We start from the raw sequence: 20,107 nt of genomic DNA on the forward strand, positions 1-20,107 counted from the left end.
TAAGGGGTCGTCCTCAAAATCAAACGAGGACAAAGAAGGGAAGATCCAAGTCAAGATCCAGACCCAGCAAAGATGAATGTGCCTTTTGTCGAGAAAAAGGGCACTGGAAGAAAGACTGTCCGAAGTTGAAGAATAAGGCCAAATATAATAATGGAAAGGCCATTATGGATTCAAATGTAGCTGATTGTGATGATTCAGACTTCTCATTAGTTACAACAGAGTCATCAACATCATCAGACATATGGTTAATGGACTCGGCTTGTAGCCATCATATGTGTCCCAACAGGGACTGGTTTGTAGAATTTCAAGAAGGAGAATATGGAGTCATCCACACAGCGGATAACAACCCTCTTACCTCATATGGCATTGGTTCAATACGATTAAGGAACCATGATGGAATGATCAGAACATTAACAGATGTTCGATATGTACCGGATTTGAAGAAGAATCTCATCTCTGTGGGAGCCCTGGAATCAAAAGGGTTCAAAATCATTGCAGAAAATGGAGTGATGAGAGTATGCTCCGGTGCACTAGTGGTAATGAAGGCTAATCGGAAGAATAATAATATGCACCGCTATCGTGGCAGTACAGTTATTGGGACAGCGACAGTGACATCCAGTGACGACAAAGAGGCAGAAGCAACCAAGCTATGACACATGCGCTTGGGACATGCTGGAGGAAAATCCTTGAAAACTCTATCAGATCAAGGATTGTTAAAAGGAGTAAAGGCTTGCAACTTGGAATTTTGTGAGCATTGTGTTAAAGGGAAACAGACAAGGGTTAAATTTGGTACAGCGATCCATAATACTAAAGGCATTTTGGATTATGTACACTCTGATGTTTGGGGTCCTTCCAAAACACCTTCATTGGGTGGGAAGCACTATTTTGTAACCTTTGTTGATGATTTTTCCCGAAGAGTATGGGTGTATACAATGAAGAGCAAAGATGAAGTGTTGGAAATTTTTCTCAAATGGAAGACGATGGTGGAGAATCAAACAGGCAAGAGGATCAAGTGTATTCGCACAGACAATGGAGGTGAATACAAAAATGATCATTTCAATAAGGTCTGTGAAAATGATGGCATCGTCCGACACTTCACTGTTAGACATACACCACAACAAAATGGAGTGGCAGAACGTATGAACCGGACCTTGCTGGAGAAGGTACGGTGTATGTTGTCCAATGCTGGCTTGGGCAAAGAATTTTGGGCTGAGGCAATTACATATGCATGCCACCTCATTAATCGTCTACCATCTGCTGCTATTGATGGCAAAACACCATTTGAAAAATGGTATGGAAAACCTGCTGTAGATTATAACTCTTTGCACGTGTTTGGCTCAACTGCATATTATCATGTGACGGAGTCAAAATTGGATCCAAGGGCAAAGAAGGCTATTTTTATAGGAATTACTTCTGGAGTCAAAGGATATCGCTTATGGTGTCCTATGACAAAGAAAGTAATATTCAGCAGAGATGTTACCTTTGATGAATCTGCTATGGTAAATAAGGTAACAGAAGACACCAAACAAAATAAAGGTGCTTCTAAGCAGGTGGAGTTTGAGGGAAAATTTATTTTTTCTACACAAGAAGCAGAGGAGGAAACAAATGAAGATTACCCTCTGGAAGGTGATCCAGTAGAGGAGATTCCAACTCAGGAACCTCAACAACAACTTGAATCAATAGCAACCAGCAGGCCAAAAAGAACAATAACGAAACCTGTTCGTCTCATAGAGACGGTTGCTTGTGCAACCTCAATTGTAGCTGATGATGTTCCTACCACTTATAAAGACGCTGTCCAAAGTTCAGAAGAAGATAAGTGGAGGATTGCCATGAATGATGAAATACAGTCCCTTCATCAGAATCATACATGGAGATTGGCCAATCTCCCGAAGGGAAAGAAAGCAATTGGGTGCAAATGGGTATTTGCAAAGAAAGAAGGATTTCCTAACCAAGTAAATATTCGCTACAAAGCAAGATTGGTGGCCAAAGGATATGCTCAAAAGGAGGGAATTGATTACAATGAAGTGTTTTCTCCAGTTGTAAAACATTCCTCCATTAGAATTATGTTGGCTTTGGTAGCACAATTGGATTTGGAACTAGTTCAGATGGATGTAAAAACTGCGTTTTTACATGGAAACTTGGAGGAGGAAATCTACATGACTCAGCCAGAAGGATTCAAAGTTGGTGGAAAAGAAAATATGGTGTGCAAACTTGAAAAATCGTTGTACGGATTGAAACAATCTTCTAGACAATGGTACAAGCGATTTGACGAGTTTATGTTGCGGCAAGGGTACAAGAGAAGCAAATACGATCATTGTGTGTATTTGCACAAGCTTAAAGATGGTTCCTTTGTATATCTTCTCCTATATGTTGATGATATGTTGATAGCTTCCAAGAATTCGGAAGAAATTGATAAGTTGAAGATTCAACTGAAGAAGGAGTTCGAGATGAAGGATCTGGGTGAGGCAAAGAAAATTCTTGGCATGGAGATAATTAGAGATAGACGTTCAAAGAAACTCTGTTTATCTCAGAAAGAATATTTGAAGAGAGTACTACAACGTTTTGGCATAGATGACAAGACTAAGCCAGTTAGTACTCCACTTGCTCCCCATTTTAAGCTAAGTACTACTATGTCGCCAATGGATGAAGCTGAACGAGAGTATATGTCAAAGGTACCATACGCAAATGCTGTTGGTAGCTTGATGTATGCAATGGTTTGCACAAGGCCTGACATTTCACAAGCTGTTGGAGTTATTAGCAGATATATGCACAATCCAGGGAAGGAGCATTGACAAGCTGTGAAGTGGATTCTACGGTATATTCATAATACTGTAGATGTCGGGTTAGTTTTTGAGCAGGAAGACAATCAGTCTGTAGTTGGATATTGTGACTCAGATTTTGCGGGTGATCTGGACAAACGAAGATCAACTACTGGTTATGTGTTTACTTTTGCAAAGGCACCAGTTAGTTGGAAGTCTACTTTGCAGTCAACAGTTGCTTTGTCTACAACAGATGCAGAGTACATGGCTATTACAGAGGCTGTGAAAGAGGCAATTTGGCTTCAAGGATTGCTAAAGGAGCTTGGTGTTGAACAAAAAGGTATCACAATTTTTTGTGATAGTCAAAGTGCTATTCAATTAGCGAAGAACCAAGTGTATCATGCAAGGACGAAGCACATTGATGTTCGGTATCATTTCGTACGAGAAATCATAGAAGAAAGTGGAGTCACGGTGAAGAAAATTCATACTACAGAGAATCCTGCTGATATGCTGACAAAGGTGGTGACTGCGGTCAAGTTTCAACATTGTTTGGATTTGATCAACATTGTTGAAAACTGAAGATTAAAGATGAAGACACAATCAAAATTTGTTATTGAGAGAAAATTGAAGATGTGGAATTTTGCCAAGGTGGAGATTTGTTGAAGTTTGGCAAATTTGTCCCACATCGGTGGGCTCTTGAATTTTGGGGGGATTTCCCCCCTATAAAAGAAAGCCTAATGTTTAGGATTTAAACACACCTCTCATTTGCCTTCCCATCTGTTTAAGGCATTTGTATCTTCTCTCTTTAGTATTATTTCACTTGTATTTTTGGAGTGAAATAAAATATTGGTTGTGTCCGAGGAGTAGGCAAAATTAGCCGAACCTCGTAAATTCTGGTGTTCCCTTTATTGTTGTTTTATTGTCTTATTTATTATTTGGTGGCTGTCATAATTTTTGGTATAGTAGTTGTGACTTATTCACACTATATACATTTGGCTTCCGCAACAAATGAAAGGTTCGTTTTCTTTTTCCTTATTGTTTCAACATTACAAGTGATCTCATGTATTCTTTGTTAAGTGCTTTATCTATATCAACAAGAGAATCACAATAATGATTTTGGTCATGTTTTTGTATCTTGCAAAATTCAGGATCAGAATATGGAGGATCAACCGAACGAGTTCCATTTGGATTACTTACCACCAAAAACAAAGCCTCCTCACAAATGAGCGGAACTGTTATAACTTATTTTGCTGCATTTTACATTTTCTTTTTTTGCTTCTAGAGGAAGGAGAATTTCTGACTTTAGCATGCATTAAGTTTATCTGAATAAAAAAAAAGGAGCATTATTGCAAAACTCCGAGCCGTGAAATTATAATGCTCTTATATCTTGAATTATATGTGTTTAAGTTTTATGCAATAATGGCGTAAATAATATTTATACGATGTTAATAATTAGGCATAGTAATTATCTTTTGACATCATCAGTAAATAAACCTCTAGGAGTTTTTTCTTTCTTTTTTGATCCTTTTGTTGGAAATAGCTATACTCCTTTGGTGACTTGAACCCACACTCCTGAAGTTATAGGTGGAGTATGCTGACCATCTGAGCATCCCTCTCGTCGGAGTGAATTAAATTTTGGATGCATAATCAACAAATAAAACGTGATTATTTTTTATTGTACAACCCACTGCATTAATCATATTATACTGAGCATGACAGTGTCATTCAATATCATAAAAATCTTAATTTACGCAATTCTGGGATTCATAATGATACTATGAAAATAAGTAATTCCTCTATTTTATTTTATTCAAATTTATTGATTGAACACAAAGTTTGAGAAAGAACGTAATACTTTAAAACTTTTGGTTTTAAATAATTGATGTCATTTTTGTAGTTATAAAATTATAACACAAAGTTAATATGAAAAATTTAAAGTGAAATCGTTTCTAAATATATGAATGTGTAATTTTTTAAAATTGAACAACAATAGAGTGGCACATACAATATAACTAAAAAAGTAAATAATTCTTGGATGATTGAGATTGCAGGGGGGAACTAAAGCAAAAATATGAAATAAAAAGATAAAAACTGTACCTTTATTTTTCTCATGGATGCGGCCTTTTGCCTTTAGCATGTTTGACTCATGTAAGAGGAAAGTTGAAACTTCCAATTGCCAAAGCCGTCTCAATCCCATACCTACCAAATTACATTATGTACCCTCTCCTTGTTTTTTCCATTAAACAATTGTTCTCTTTCTGTTATGTGCAATTTATTTATTCATTCACATGTATTTTTCTGATATGTTTATTAATTAGCCCTCAATCTTTGACTAGTAGTATCAAACCACAAAAAGGAGAAAAAATCTTATATCTTTTTTCTTACGGAAAAAAAAAATACTCGACTTCTGAATTATATTAAACACCCCCACATTGACTAAAAAAAGATATCACGAAGTTCTCCAAAATTTTGGATCTCCAAATTCGTAGATAAAGTCAAACAAGTACTCCTACTTCTCAAGGAATACATACTGTTTTCTTCTTCTTTGAATTATACTTCTTTATTTCTCTTTTACTATTAGTCCACTTTCTTCTCCTCCTCCTCCCGTCCACTCCCACGTTTTTCTCTGATTTGACTCTTTTAAGCAAGCTCTTGCTTTATCCTCCTTTTTAAAATAATTTCCATTATATGTATTTGAATGAAACAAGCATCTTCTAATAGCAATGTTCGATAAACCCACTGGCCACTTCTCTCTCGGACTATTACATTACCACATATTCCTGCTAGTTACGTCCATATCCTTTTTCTTCAACACACACAATAACACATTATTTCATTTGTATATTTTCTTGCTTTTTGAGCTCTTCCCTTGTTTCCTAGTATAGTATATGGTACCTAAAATAGCAAAAATTGTAGTAACGACACGTGACTGTTGGATTTTGCTAGTGGTTATTAACGGTTAGGGACCAGCACTACTTTTTTGTTCCGTCCCTAGAAGCTATTTTTCTTGTAGTGATATATATAACTTAACACATGGGCAAGATCCAAGGTTTTGTTCTCAAACATCGGGTCACCGCACTTCTCCGGCGTACATTCCGGCGAAGGATATCGCCGGCGAAGTACCAAAAAGATAACCTACTTCCAAAACCCCTTTCAAAATTCTTAAACTGGACAAAAAGTCTCAAGATCAAAGCCAAGGCTATTTGCTCAAAAATTCACTGCTCCGGGTCCGGGTCGGGTTCGAGTCGAGGTTACATACAAATCGGGCAAGAACCAGTTGGAGAGAAATCTATGGTTGTGCCAAAAGGTCACATGGCAGTTTATGTGGGACAAAAAGATGGAGATTTTAAAAGAGTTATGGTTCCTGTAATATATTTTAATCATCCTTTGTTTAGTAGATTGTTGAGGGAGGTTGAAGATGAGTATGGGTTTATTCACCCGGGTGGGATTACTATTCCTTGTCGGATCTCGGAGTTTGAGCTTGTCCAGACCCGGATCAAACAGGGTCGGGTTGCCCCCAAAGTGTTGTCATGAAAATTGAACTCACACTTGTTTTGTAAAAGATTATCACCACTTGACTATGTATAAGCTTTGGTAATGTAAAAGTAATCAGGTTTTGAGTTAAATACTAAATGCATTCCGAAGCATGATTCAATGTTTTTATTTTGGGCGAAAAAAAAATATATTATTAATCATCCCAACAATAATTGTATGAGGTATACGATGTAAGACTGTACATACTAAGAAAGCTTCGTATTGCTACCTATAATCTCTCCATAGTCGCAGGAAATGCTCCCTATGTGTTCAATGTATCATGTCATGAAGCCAGCCAGTGGCGTACGCAGAATTTTTATAAGCGGTGTCACTATTTAACAGAGTGAACAATTGAATAAATTATTGTAATATAATATATCATATTATAAAAAGACAACTTAAATTATATTAACGAAACACAATTCAAGCACGTTACTACAATTCTCCTCGGCAAGTTTTCATGTTTTGAAATGTATCCACAATAGCCTCATTAGAAATATTACTAAATACTTTTTTTCTATATAAGGCACTAAACAACCACTCAAAAGCTCATCATCCATTCGATTTCGTAAGTCAGACTTAATCAACTTCATTGTCGAGAAAGCTCTTTCAACCGTAGCTGTAGCAACTAGCAAAAGTAAAGCAAATTTCACTAGCCGGAACACAAGAGGATAAGTCCCATGCTTCTTTGTTTCTACTAGTTTCTTAGAAAGATCACCAAGTCCCTTAAGAGCGGAAAACCTTTTATCATGATCTCTGACATCGACAATGTAATTCTCAAGCTGAAAACGAAGGTCAACTATAGAGTATTTATCAAAATCATCAGGATATAGCTTAGCTAATCTCAATATCTTTTCAATGTCAAAGCTTGAAAAGGAGTTAACTGGGTTCAAGCAAGCAACTCCAAGAAGCAATTCAGTTGTCACCTCATCAAAGCGGTTATTGAGTTCTTGAAATTGCCAATCAATAGTTTTACAGAATGCTACAACATGGTAGTGATGTAAATTATTGTACTCTGCAACTCTATGACGTGATCTTCCAAGGATAACATAAGGCTCATCAAAGTTAGGTATCAATATGTCATATTTGATGCAAAACTTAGATACCTCATCAATAAGTGAAGCCCAACCATCCTCTCTTAGACGTTGCAACTGATCTTTTGCCACTCTAACAAGTATCATAACATTTGCAATATCTTGCTCCTTCTTTTGGAAGGCAACATTAAGCTCATTTGTGATTGCTAAAATAGTGCGCATAAAATGCAACATGAAGACAACTTCAAATGTTAAACATGCTTTAAGGTATCCCTTTGCCTTACACTTTTCGTCAAAACGTGCATTAATAGCAATAGCATCAAGTACATCAATGATAAGGCCAAACATAAGAATAAAATTGTTAAAGGATTTGTAGTGAGAGCCCCATAGAGTATCACCAGCTCTAGCAAGACCTAATTCTTGATTTAAGCCCCTTCCTGTTTCAAGCTCACCTTTACGTAATGCTTCTTCAATTTCTTCTGCTTGAGATTCACGAAGTTCATCTCTACGTTTGAAAGAAGATCCCACCATATTTAATATATCAGAAACAACTAATAAAAGTTCTTGCACTTCATCACATCTTTTAGAAACCGCAACAAGAATTAGTTGAAGTTGATGAGCAAAATAATGAATAGAATGAACAACTTTACTTTCTTTTTGCATCAAGATTTTAAGCCTATTTATATCACCTTGCATATTGCTTGCTCCATCGTAACATTGTCCACGTATGAAAGATGGACTTAAAGAATGTTGAGCAAGTAAACCAACAATTCCATTCTTTAGAGACAAAGCAGTAGTTTCACGAACATGAACAATACCAATAAATCGTTCTATCACACTTCCCCTTCTATCAACATACTGCAAAACAATAGCCATTTGCTCCTTACATGATACATCACGAGATTCATCAATTAATATAGAAAAGTGATCATTATTTAAATCCTCAATGATACATTTAACTGTTTCCATCTTACATGCAGTAATAATATCCTTTTGAATGTAAGGAGAAGTTAATTGATTATTCTTTGGAGCTTTTTTAAATGCATCGGCAACATGATCACATCTTTTAGTATACCATCTAAGAAGTTCAATACAGTTACCTCTATTAAGAGATAATTCATCTTCACGATGCCCTCAAAATGATAATCTGTTACAACCCATATCCACATGTGTTAGTTCATGCCATATATTAGTTAACATAAATCCAAGAAGGAATTATCTTTGAGATGATAAGAAGTCAATCCTATTGGTCTTAAGTGATACAAGAGTGTATAAGGGTGATTAACCAGTATTAGAAGTTAAACGAATCAAGGATGTTGTAACTCGTATTTTCAGGTAATCTAGCAGTGCTTAATACACTCAAGAGGTAATTTATTAAGGTATTTTAATCATATAATATCCGTATCATAAGTCTTGAAGTCAAACGAGTTATGAAACAAAAGTCGACAAAAGTTGTCGCAACTTAGGTTCATAATTTTACTTAAACATTAGGTCAAATGTTTCTAATCTTTTCTCATAATTTACAAGGAATTACGGGGTGATCTACCAACCAAATTAAATATCTATGAGTCTAGTTTCCAACGCATTAAACCGTTCATCGATACGATCTCGGAGTAGAGAGATATTTGCATTTTCGCGAGACTGCGCCAAGCACCTCTCTATGGGGCCCACTAAGTCGGTTTAAGATATTTGGACCTATATAGGATGCCTCCAACCCATTTTAAGTCATTTATTTTCACTATTTTCAGACCTTATAACCCTAGGAACATCCTCTCAAGGTTCTCTCAAGATTCAAGACCCAAAAAAGGGCAAACAACACAAATCAAGTGTCGGGAATTCCGTGGTGCTAGTAAGTCTCTTGTTCTTCTTGTTGTTGCTCATTTTTGTGTCGTTCCAGCTCGTGTGGGAGGTTGTTTTAAAGGGTTTATGTTCTGTAAATACTCCCTCATGTTCTTAATATCAATCCTAGGTGATTTCAAGCCTTCTAAAGTGATTCTAGTGCCGAAAAACACTAATTGATCGCTAGTTTCGCTTTTTTGTTGTTGTGGCAGCATTGGAGGGATATTTCATGGAAATTTAAGGTCAAATTGGAGTTGTTATTTCTGTATAAAGGTAAGGAACCTCTTACTATATATGTATTTAAGATTATCCAAGTTGCAGCTAAGCCATTGAAGCTAGAACTTGTGAAATATATATCGAAAGGCTTGGAAGTAATGTTATTGTTTTGTGGACTGTTTTGTGTTGTTGTTGGGCTGCGTATTTTACTACTATCTTGTGGAGTTTTTGAGGAGGAAGGGTGTGGAGAAACACCATATATATGTAGGGTTATGGTCTGATAGTTATTCGTAACATTTCCAGGTTGTTTGACACGACTACGGTGGTCGTCGTATGTATGGAGTGATTAGGCTGTGTGTGGACTATTTTGTGAGGCTCAATATGTTTATTATTGATGTTGTTTGGGCTGTTTGGTGATTGTTTTGAATGGTGTGAGGTCATATATATAGGGGAGGTGCTATCCGTTTCATCGTAAAATAGGTTGTGGTCGATACATAATAGTTATAACGCTTAAATGATAACGATAGTATCGTTTATCTTATTGTAGACTAAGGAGTTTTGACAATAGCATAGCTTGAGATTGGGGCAGTATATACAAGGTATGTGAGGCTATCCCTTTCCTTCTTTTGCACGACTCCGATTGTACATAATGTAATGAACGAGCTTCCAAAGATACTCTACTCTTAGAAGCTAGCAGTACTTACATTGTTTTCCCTCTTATGGAACGATTGATGTTAATGTTGCTTCTCTTATTCTTATGTTATCAATGTTGTTGGTACTTCCTGATTCTTATAAGGTTCATAGTGAAGAGTTAGTCCTAATAACGTGTACAGAGGATACCGACCTTACGTCACTCCGAAAGGTTTAGAATGTGATTCCATGAGTCGAGCATGCATTATATATATGTATCTATTTTACTCTACCGAGCCACGCTATAGTTGGCCGGGTACGGCACCTATTGTGCAACCACTGATCAGTTGGGTTTTACCGAGCTCCACGTGGCCGGGTACGATTCTACCGAGCCTATTATGGCCGGGTACGATATGATGATGATGATGCCCACAGAGGCGAATGCTTTAAAGGTTTATGTATTTATACATATGTATCATGCATTTCATGTAAGTAGCCCTCAGAGGTACTAAGATGTTACAGGTTGTATATTCTCTATCCTTGCTTACATTACTGATCGTATTTATGGTTCCTTGCCTTACATACTCAGTACTTTATTCGTACTGACGTCCTTTTATTTGTGGACGCTGCATGTCGTGCTGCAGGTCCTGATAGACAGGCAGGTGCAGCTCCCCCACCACAGTAGACTGTCCAGTTCAACGGTGATTGGCGAGATCCCTTCTCCGGACTTGCCTTGGTCTTGGTATGCAATTTTTGTTATAGACATTATGGGTATGTCGGGGCCCTGTTCCGGCTATGTTGCAACACTTATGTTCTTTTAGAGGCTCATAGACAGGTGTCGGCTCATGTATAGTTTGGTATGCCTTGTCGGCTAGTTTTTGTTGTATAGTCTTTCATAGTAGCGTGGTAGCTCATACCTTATACGTAGTTTCTTGATTGTCTGGTCATCCCCTGCTATGTATGTTCATGCCGTCATATTTTATTGCTGGTTGTCCATGATCTAGGTCTACCATTTATATTGATCTCGTCAGCCTTAAAAGATAATAATGAAGGTTAGATGAAATGTACGTTGGTGCTCGGCAAGTGTGGTCGGGTGCTAGTCATGGCCCTTCAGTTTGGGTCGTGACAAACTTGGTATCAGAGCAAGTCTGTCCTAGGGGTTGTCTATGAGCCGTGTCTAGTAGAGTCTTGATTATGGATGTGTAGCGCGCCACATTTATAATCAGGAGGCTACATGACATCTAGGGTTGTTACCTTCTTCCTGAATCTAGATCGTGCGTAGAGTTGAGTCGTAAGTGTTCGTCTCTAATATTCACCTTGTTTTTTTCAGTGATGCCTTCGACTAGGAAGCAAACGATTAGTAGACGGCTTGATACAGCAGCGGGAGAGGGTACCAGTCAGGTGCCCCAAGTCAGAGCAGGACAAATTGAGGCTCAAAGTGAGATGCCCTCTCATACATCATCTACTCCATCTCCTCCAGAGGATATTAGAAGGCACCCAGCGCCTCCAGTTCCTCCGTCTGGCACTCCAGACCAGGATATGCAGAGTGCTTTGCAGTTATTAACTAGCTTGGTAGCTGCTCAGGATCAGAGGCAGAATACAGGTGCTGCTGAGAAACCAGTTAGTACAAGAGTTCGTGATTTTATTAATTTAGACCCTCCAGTGTTTACCGAATCAGACCCCAAGGAGGACCCACAGACTTTTATTGACCAAGTTCATCGTACACTTCGGGTTATGCATGTTAGTGATACAGAGGCAATAGAGTTGGCTTCTTATCGGTTACGGGATTTAGCGGTTCTCTGGTATGATAGTTGGGAGAGATCCAGGGGTCCGAACCCTTTTCCAGCTGTGTGGAAGGAATTTTCTGAGGCCTTTCTTCGTCACTACTTGCCAGTTGAGATACGACGAGCTAGAGCTGATAAGTTCTTGAACCTTAGACAAGGTAATATGAGTGTACGAGAGTACAGTATGCAGTTTGATTCTTTGGCAAGGTATGCTCCCCATATGGTGGCCGAGATGAGTGATAGGGTGCATATGTTCGTGAATGGGTTGGGACCACATCTAATAAATGAGTGTACGACAGCCTCCTTGGTGGAGGGCATGGATATTTCCCGTATTCAAGCTTATGCCCAGACCCTAGAGGATCGTAAGCGCCAGCAGAGGGCAGTTAGGGAGCAGGATAGAGGCCAGCATAAGAGGGCGAGATTTGCAGGGTATTCTGATGACTTCAGAGGCCGCATCAGGCCACAGTTTTCGAGGAGTTCGGCGCCACCTGTAGCTAGTGCTCCTCCACAGTTTCAGAGGCCTCGATATGATCGATCCTATTCTGGTCCAGGTTAGAGTTCGCGGGCATCTGGCTCGCAACATCACAGGGATACTAGTCAGATGAGACCACCAACACCACATTGTGATCAGTGCGGCAAGGCCCACTTTGGACTGTGTCGTCGAGGTTCTGATGCATGCTATTCGTGCGGGCAGCCTGGCCATATGATGCGGGAGTGTCCTAATAGAGGAGGTGATGGTATGGCTTAGCCTACTGGATCTGTGTCTGGTTCTTCCTCATCAGTTCGACCTCCAGCACGGGGTTTTCAGCAGTCGACAGGTCGTGGTAGGGGTAAAGGTGCAGTGCCGAGTTCGAGTGGTGCTCAAAATCGAACCTATGCTCTAGTAGGTCGACAGGATCTCGAGTCGTCTCCAGATGTTGTTACAGGTATTATATCTGTGTTTTCTTATGATGTATATGCGCTGATTGATCCGGGATCTACATTATCATATGTTACACCCTTTGTGGCTAATAAGTTTGGCATTGAACCTGAATTGTTAAGTAAACCCCTCGCGGTATCTACTCCGATAGGAGATTCTGTGATTGCTAGAAGGGTATATAGAGGTTGCACTGTGATGATTTGTAGTCGTCAAACCTCGGCAAATTTATTTGAGTTAGAAATGGTTGATTTTGATGTGATAATGGGAATGGACTGGTTGGCCTCATGCTATGCAAATGTTGACTGTCGTACGAAGATGGTTAGGTTCCAATTTCCGGGTGAACCCGTCATTGAATGGAAAGGGAACATTGCTACACCGAAAGGTAGGTTTATTTCCTATCTTAAGGCAAGGAAAATGATCTCAAAAGGTTACATTTATCATCTCGTTCGCGTTAGGGATGCGGAGGCGAAACCGCCTACTTTACAATCAATCCCTGTGGTCAACGAATTCCCAGATGTTTTCCCAGATGAACTCCCAGGCCTTCCTCCTGAAAGGGAGATTGAGTTTAGCATTGATGTGTTGCCTGACACTCAACCGATCTCTATTCCTCCATACAGAATGGCCCCGGCAGAGTTGCGAGAGTTGAAGGTGCAGTTGAAGGACTTGCTAGATAAGGGCTTTATTAGGCCTAGCACTTCACCTTGGGGTGCACCAGTCCTATTCGTGCGGAAGAAAGACGGGTTGTTACGGATGTGTATCGACTATCGATAGTTGAATAAGTCTACTATAAAGAACAAGTATCCACTTCCAAGAATTGATGACCTGTTTGACCAACTCCAGGGTTCCAAGTATTTCTCTAAGATTTATTTACGTTCAGGGTATCATCAGGTGAGGGTTAGGGAGAAGGATATTCCAAAGACGGCCTTCCGGACAAGATATGGGCACTTTGAGTTCTTGGTGATGTCGTTCGGGCTAACAAATGCCCCAGCAGCTTTTATAGATCTCATGAATACTATATTCAGGCCCTATCTTGATGTGTTCGTGATTGTATTCATTGATGACATTCTAGTATATTCTCGTTCGGAGGCGGAACATGCGGGCCACTTGCGGATAGTATTACAGACGCTTCAGGATCATAAGTTATATGCTAAGCTCTCCAAATGTGAATTCTGGCTGAACTCAGTAGCATTCCTTGGCCATGTGATATCTGATGAGGGTATTAGTGTCGACACTCAGAAGATCGATACAGTAAAGAATTGGTCGAGACCTACAACACCATTAGAAGTCCGCAGCTTCCTAGGGCTAGCAGGATATTATAGGCGGTTTGTAGAAGGATTTTCCTCTATATCATCACCATTGACTAAGTTAACACAAAAAGCTACCAAATTCCAGTGGTCTGACACTTGTGAACGTAGTTTTCAGGAGTTGAAGAATCGATTGACATCTGCACCAGTGCTCACTCTTCCTGAAGGAACAGAAGGTTATGTGGTATATTGTGATGCCTCAGGTATAGGTTTGGGGTGCGTATTGATGCAGCGTGGGAATGTGATTGCTTATGCATCAAGACAATTGAAGAAGCATGAAAAGAATTATCCAACCCATGATTTGGAATTGGCTGCAGTAATATATGCTTTGAAGATATGGCGGCACTACTTATACGGCGTCCATGTTGACATCTACACAAATCACAAGAGTTTACAATACATCTTCAAGCAGAAAGAGTTGAATTTGAGGCAGCGTAGGTGGCTTGAATTATTGAAAGACTACGACGTCGAGATATTGTATCATCCCGGTAAAGCCAATGTTGTGGCAGATGCTCTCAGCCGTAAATCAATGGGAAGCTTAGTACATATTGAGGTAGGTAGATGGGGGTTGATTAAAGAGCTTCATCAGCTAGCCAATATGAGAATCAGATTGTTAGACTCTGATGATGGAGGTGTTACTGTACAGAATACATCAGAATCATCTTTGGTAGCAGAGGTAAAAGCACGACAATATGAAGATCCTATCTTAGTACGATTAAGAGAAAGCATTCAACAGTGTAAAAGTATGGCTTTTGGGATCGGAAAAGATGGGGCACTGAGATACCAGAGCCGATTGTGTGTGCCTAATGTGGCAGGGTTGCGAGAGAAGATTATGAATGAGATTCATCAATCCCGATATTCCATCCATCCCGGCTCGACAAAGATGTATCATGATGTCAAGGAGCAATATTGGTGGGATAATATGAAGAAGTCTATTGCAGAATTTGTAGCCTAGTGTCCCAATTGTCAACAAGTAAAGATAGAACATCAGAAACCCGGTGGATTGCTTCAAAATATAGAGATTCCGACCTGGAAGTGGGAGGTGATTAATATGGACTTCATTATTGGATTACCTCGCTCTTATCATAAGTTTGACTCCATCTGGGTGATAATTGATCGACTTACAAAATGTGCCCATTTTCTGCCAGTAAAGACAACTTACACGGCTGAAGATTATGCGAAGTTGTATATCAAGGAGATTGTTAGGCTTCATGGTGTGCCCATATCTATTATATCAGACCGAGGAGCTCAATTTACGGCTAACTTTTGGAGGTCTTTCCAGAAGGGTTTAGGCACACAGGTAAATCTCAGCACTGCATTTCATCCGCAGACTGATGGATAGGCTGAACGTACCATTCAGACACTGGAAGATATGCTACGAGCATGTGTTCTAGATTTTAAGGGGAATTGGGATGATCATCTTCCACTAATAGAATTCGCCTATAACAATAGCTACCATTCCAGTATTAAAATGGCCCCATATGAGGCACTATACGGGAGGAGATGTAGATCACCAGTTGGATGGTTCGAAGTCGGTGAAACAGAATTATATGGGCCAGATTTGATTCACCAAGCTATTGAGAAGGTGAAAGTGATACAGGAGCGATTGAGGACGGCACAAAGCAGGCAAAAATCTTATTCTGATGTCCGACGTCGTGATCTAGAGTTTGAGGTTGGTGATTGGGTTTTCCTGAGGATCTCACCAATGAAGGGTATTATGCGTTTTGGGAAGAAAGTTAAGCTGAGTCCAAGGTATATCGGGCCATATAAAATTCTTCGACGGATTGGACAGGTTGCTTATGAGTTAGAATTGCTATCCGAATTGGAATTTGTCCACCCGATATTCCATGTATCTATGTTGAGAAAATGTATTGGAGACCCTTCTCGAGTCATCCCTATCAAAGATGTACAAGTTACAGAGGACCTATCATATGAAGAAGTGCCAGTGGCGATATTAGATCGGCAAGTCCGCAAGTTGAGAACAAAAGATGTAGCTTCCGTCAAAGAATTGTGGAGGAACAAAAATATGGAAGAAATGACATGGGAAGCAGAAGAGGAGATGAAGTATAAATACCCTTACTTATTCCAGAATGAAGATAACAAGGATGCTGGTGGAAGACAGGATACATTGGAAGAAGAAACGGCTCTATGAGGTAAGCAATAATTTGAGAATACTCCTCCTTAATACAAAATGGTGATATGTAGATAATGTAAATACGCATAATGCTTTGCGTAGCCTTGTGAAGCCATATGTTGGGCTTAATTACTTGCAAGTTTTGCTAGTGACCATTTTATAGGGGAAAATTGATCGGAAATTTCCATTGGAATCCACGATGATTTAAACTCCCCATAAACCCTTACATTCGAGAATGTTCCTAAGGGGGGAGGGTGTTACAACCCATATCCACATGTGTTAGTTCATGCCATATATTAGTTAACATAAATCCAAGAAGGAATTATCTTTGAGATGATAAGAAGTCAATCCTATTGGTCTTAAGTGATACAAGAGTGTATAAGGGTGATTAACCAGTATTAGAAGTTAAACGAATCAAGGATGTTGTAACTCGTATTTTCAGGTAATCTAGCGGTGCTTAATACACTCAAGAGGTAATTTATTAAGGTATTTTAATCATATAATATCCGTATCATAAGTCTTGAAGTCAAACGAGTTATGAAACAAAAGTCGACAAAAGTTGTCGCAACTTAGGTTCATAATTTTACTTAAACATTAGGTCAAATGTTTCTAATCTTTTCTCATAATTTACAAGGAATTACAGGGTGATCTACCAACCAAATTAAATATCTATGAGTCTAGTTTCCAACGCATTAAACCGTTCATCGATACGATCTCGGAGTAGAGAGATATTCGCATTTTCGCGAGACTGCGCCAAGCACCTCTCTATGGGGCCCACTAAGTCGGTTTAAGATATTTGGACCTATATAGGATGCCTCCAACCCATTTTAAGTCATTTCTTTTCACTATTTTCAGACCTTAGAACCCTAGGAACATCCTCTCAAGGTTCTCTCAAGATTCAAGACCCAAAAAAGGGCAAACAACACAAATCAAGTGTCGGGAATTCCGTGGTGCTAGTAAGTCTCTTGTTCTTCTTGTTGTTGCTCATTTTTGTGTCGTTCCAGCTCGTGTGGGAGGTTGTTTTAAAGGGTTTATGTTCTTTAAATACTCCATCATGTTCTTAATATCAATCCTAGGTGATTTCAAGCCTTCTAAAGTGATTCTAGTGCCGAAAAACACTAATTGATCGCTAGTTTAGCTTTTTTGTTGTTGTGGCAGCATTGGAGGGATATTTCATGGAAATTTAAGGTCAAATTGGAGTTGTTATTTCTGTATAAAGGTAAGGAACCTCTTACTATATATGTATTTAAGATTATCCAAGTTGCAGCTAAGCCATTGAAGCTAGAACTTGTGAAATATATATCGAAAGGCTTGGAAGTAATGTTATTGTTTTGTGGACTGTTTTGTGTTGTTGTTGGGCTGCGTATTTTACTACTATCTTGTGGAGTTTTGGAGGAGGAAGGGTGTGGAGAAACACCATATATATGTAGGGTTATGGTCTGATAGTTATTCGTAACATTTCCAGGTTGTTTGACACGACTACGGTGGTCGTCGTATGTATGGAGTGATTAGGCTGTGTGTGGACTATTTTGTGAGGCTCAATATGTTTATTATTGATGTTGTTTGGGCTGTTTGGTGATTGTTTTGAATGGTGTGAGGTCATATATATAGGGGAGGTGCTATCCGTTTCATCGTAAAATAGGTTGTGGTCGATACATAATAGTTATAACGCTTAAATGATAACGATAGTATCGTTTATCTTATTGTAGACTAAGGAGTTTTGACAATAGCATAGCTTGAGATTGGGGCAGTATATACAAGGTATGTGAGGCTATCCCTTTCCTTCTTTTGCACGACTCCGATTGTACATAATGTAATGAACGAGCTTCCAAAGATACTCTACTCTTAGAAGCTAGCAGTACTTACATTGTTTTCCCTCTTATGGAACGATTGATGTTAATGTTGCTTCTCTTATTCTTATGTTATCAATGTTGTTGGTACTTCCTGATTCTTATAAGGTTCATAGTGAAGAGTTAGTCCTAATAACGTGTACAGAGGATACCGACCTTACGTCACTCCGAAAGGTTTAGAATGTGATTCCATGAGTCGAGCATGCATTATATATATGTATCTATTTTACTCTACCGAGCCACGCTATAGTTGGCCGGGTACGGCACCTATTGTGCAACCACTGATCAGTTGGATTTTACCGAGCTCCACGTGGCCGGGTACGATTCTACCGAGCCTATTATGGCCGGGTACGATATGATGATGATGATGCCCACAGAGGCGAATGCTTTAAAGGTTTATGTATTTATACATATGTATCATGCATTTCATGTAAGTAGCCCTCAGAGGTACTAAGATGTTACAGGTTGTATATTCTCTATCCTTGCTTACATTACTGATCGTATTTATGGTTCCTTGCCTTACATACTCAGTACTTTATTCGTACTGACGTCCTTTTATTTGTGGACGCTGCATGTCGTGCTGCAGGTCCTGATAGACAGGCAGGTGCAGCTCCCCCACCACAGTAGACTGTCCAGTTCAACGGTGATTGGCGAGATCCCTTCTCCGGACTTGCCTTGGTCTTGGTATGCAATTTTTGTTATAGACATTATGGGTATGTCGGGGCCCTGTTCCGGCTATGTTGCAACACTTATGTTCTTTTAGAGGCTCATAGACAGGTGTCGGCTCATGTATAGTTTGGTATGCCTTGTCGGCTAGTTTTTGTTGTATAGTCTTTCATAGTAGCGTGGTAGCTCATACCTTATACGTAGTTTCTTGATTGTCTGGTCATCCCCTGCTATGTATGTTCATGCCGTCATATTTTATTGCTGGTTGTCCATGATCTAGGTCTACCATTTATATTGATCTCGTCAGCCTTAAAAGATAATAATGAAGGTTAGATGAAATGTACGTTGGTGCTCGGCAAGTGTGGTCGGGTGCTAGTCATGGCCCTTCAGTTTGGGTCGTGACATAATCCTTGGTGTAAAAAATATCTTATCACATCAACCACGGCCTCTAAATGAATCCGTTATTCTAGCTTTTGTTGATAAGATTGTTTAGCAAGTACACTTTGAATGAATTGTTTTTGTCTCATCAAATCTTCACTTTTCTTTCTTGATTGATTTTGAATACTATTTGGTCCACTAATATGCATATCAAATCTATCCTTCTTGTTCCAACTTGTAAATCCTATACTTGAAAATACATCTCCTCCCCCTTGATTGATGCATTCATCTTGAAACAAATAACAATAGAAGCAAAAAGCTGCATCTTTTGTTATGCTATACTCCAAACAATCATACTCAGAAAACCATTGAGGATTAAAGCGACGCAATTTGCCATAAAAATTTCTTTGAGGAAATTTGTGTTCTCGAGGTTGGAAAGCACCTCTTTGAAGATATGTTCTTCGTATTGCATCACGATCATTTGGACGATATTTTCGAATTGCTAATCTTTCCCCAAGATCAACCTCTAAAGAGCCTAAATTAACTCTTTCACTTTGTTGATGTTGTTCCGACTCATTAGCTATTTTAGATAAATCTTGAGATGTTGAACTTGATTTTGGAATTTTGGAAGTTGTAGGATAGTATCTCTTCATTGTAATTTAATCTGAATCAAAATTCAAGTATCCACTTTATTCTTTAGATAAATCCTAAATAAGTTCATTATAATAAGAAAATAGAAAGAAATAAACTAGGAGCAAATCTATACCATGCACTCGTATACTCTAATTTCGACATTTACAATCACATGAATTAGTCAAACTATGTTAACATGACCAGCACGGGAATAACTTATAATTAACAATTTGAATAACCCCCAAAATCATTCCCAAAAAAATCAATTATAAATTCAAAATTACCATCATAGATCCATAGTTCTAGTCGTAAAGAAATAAAAAAGTAAAAGAACAAGCACATAATAAGAGATTATCATCGAAAGAGACAAAGAATTAGTACTAACCTGGTGCAATTTAGGTTTTTTGGAGTTTGAAAACTAAAAAGT

The 20,107-nt window shown here is 38.9% G+C and overlaps 3 protein-coding genes and 2 long non-coding RNA genes across 6 annotated transcripts; 3 read left to right on the plus strand and 2 right to left on the minus strand.

Moving 5' to 3' along the window:
* The first annotated feature begins 5,264 nt into the window (after positions 1 to 5,264).
* LOC107831126 (auxin-responsive protein SAUR36-like) lies at positions 5,265 to 6,523 on the plus strand. The gene has a single exon (XM_016658859.2). The coding sequence runs from the start codon at positions 5,793 to 5,795 to the stop codon at positions 6,291 to 6,293; it is 501 nt and encodes a 166-aa protein (XP_016514345.1). The 5' UTR covers positions 5,265 to 5,792; the 3' UTR covers positions 6,294 to 6,523.
* Positions 6,524 to 6,751: 228 nt separating this feature from the next.
* LOC107831118 (uncharacterized) lies at positions 6,752 to 8,296 on the minus strand. Its single transcript, XM_016658849.1, has one exon. It carries the CDS (start codon positions 8,294 to 8,296, stop codon positions 6,752 to 6,754), a length of 1,545 nt encoding a protein of 514 aa, XP_016514335.1.
* A 1,031-nt stretch (positions 8,297 to 9,327) lies between these two features.
* LOC142182689 (uncharacterized) lies at positions 9,328 to 11,456 on the plus strand. Of its 2 annotated transcripts, XR_012711649.1 has the most exons (4): positions 9,346 to 9,439; positions 9,930 to 9,981; positions 10,657 to 10,754; positions 11,343 to 11,456. It is a non-coding gene; the product is annotated as an uncharacterized LOC142182689 (long non-coding RNA). The 2 variants fall into 2 exon arrangements; XR_012711628.1 differs by lacking the exon at positions 11,343 to 11,456 and having other exon boundaries at positions 9,328 to 9,439; positions 10,657 to 10,844.
* A 5,853-nt stretch (positions 11,457 to 17,309) lies between these two features.
* Positions 17,310 to 18,777, plus strand: LOC142182697 (uncharacterized). Its single transcript, XR_012711669.1, has 3 exons — positions 17,310 to 17,372; positions 17,863 to 17,914; positions 18,590 to 18,777. It is a non-coding gene; the product is annotated as an uncharacterized LOC142182697 (long non-coding RNA).
* A 353-nt stretch (positions 18,778 to 19,130) lies between these two features.
* On the minus strand, positions 19,131 to 19,700 carry LOC142164252 (uncharacterized). The gene has a single exon (XM_075221848.1). The coding sequence runs from the start codon at positions 19,698 to 19,700 to the stop codon at positions 19,131 to 19,133; it is 570 nt and encodes a 189-aa protein (XP_075077949.1).
* Between the last annotated feature and the right edge of the window lie 407 nt (positions 19,701 to 20,107).

The sequence above is a fragment of the Nicotiana tabacum genome, chromosome 1, assembly GCF_000715075.1.
Source record: "Nicotiana tabacum cultivar K326 chromosome 1, ASM71507v2, whole genome shotgun sequence".
NCBI classification, from domain to species: Eukaryota; Viridiplantae; Streptophyta; class Magnoliopsida; order Solanales; family Solanaceae; genus Nicotiana; species Nicotiana tabacum.

What these genes read in the sequence shown, in the direction of transcription:
- LOC107831126 (XM_016658859.2), top strand. Translation starts at nt 5,793, where the DNA reads ATGGGCAAGATCCAAGGTTTTGTTCTCAAACATCGGGTCACCGCACTT.
- LOC107831118 (XM_016658849.1), bottom strand. Translation starts at nt 8,296, where the DNA reads ATGGAAACAGTTAAATGTATCATTGAGGATTTAAATAATGATCACTTT.
- LOC142164252 (XM_075221848.1), bottom strand. Translation starts at nt 19,700, where the DNA reads ATGAAGAGATACTATCCTACAACTTCCAAAATTCCAAAATCAAGTTCA.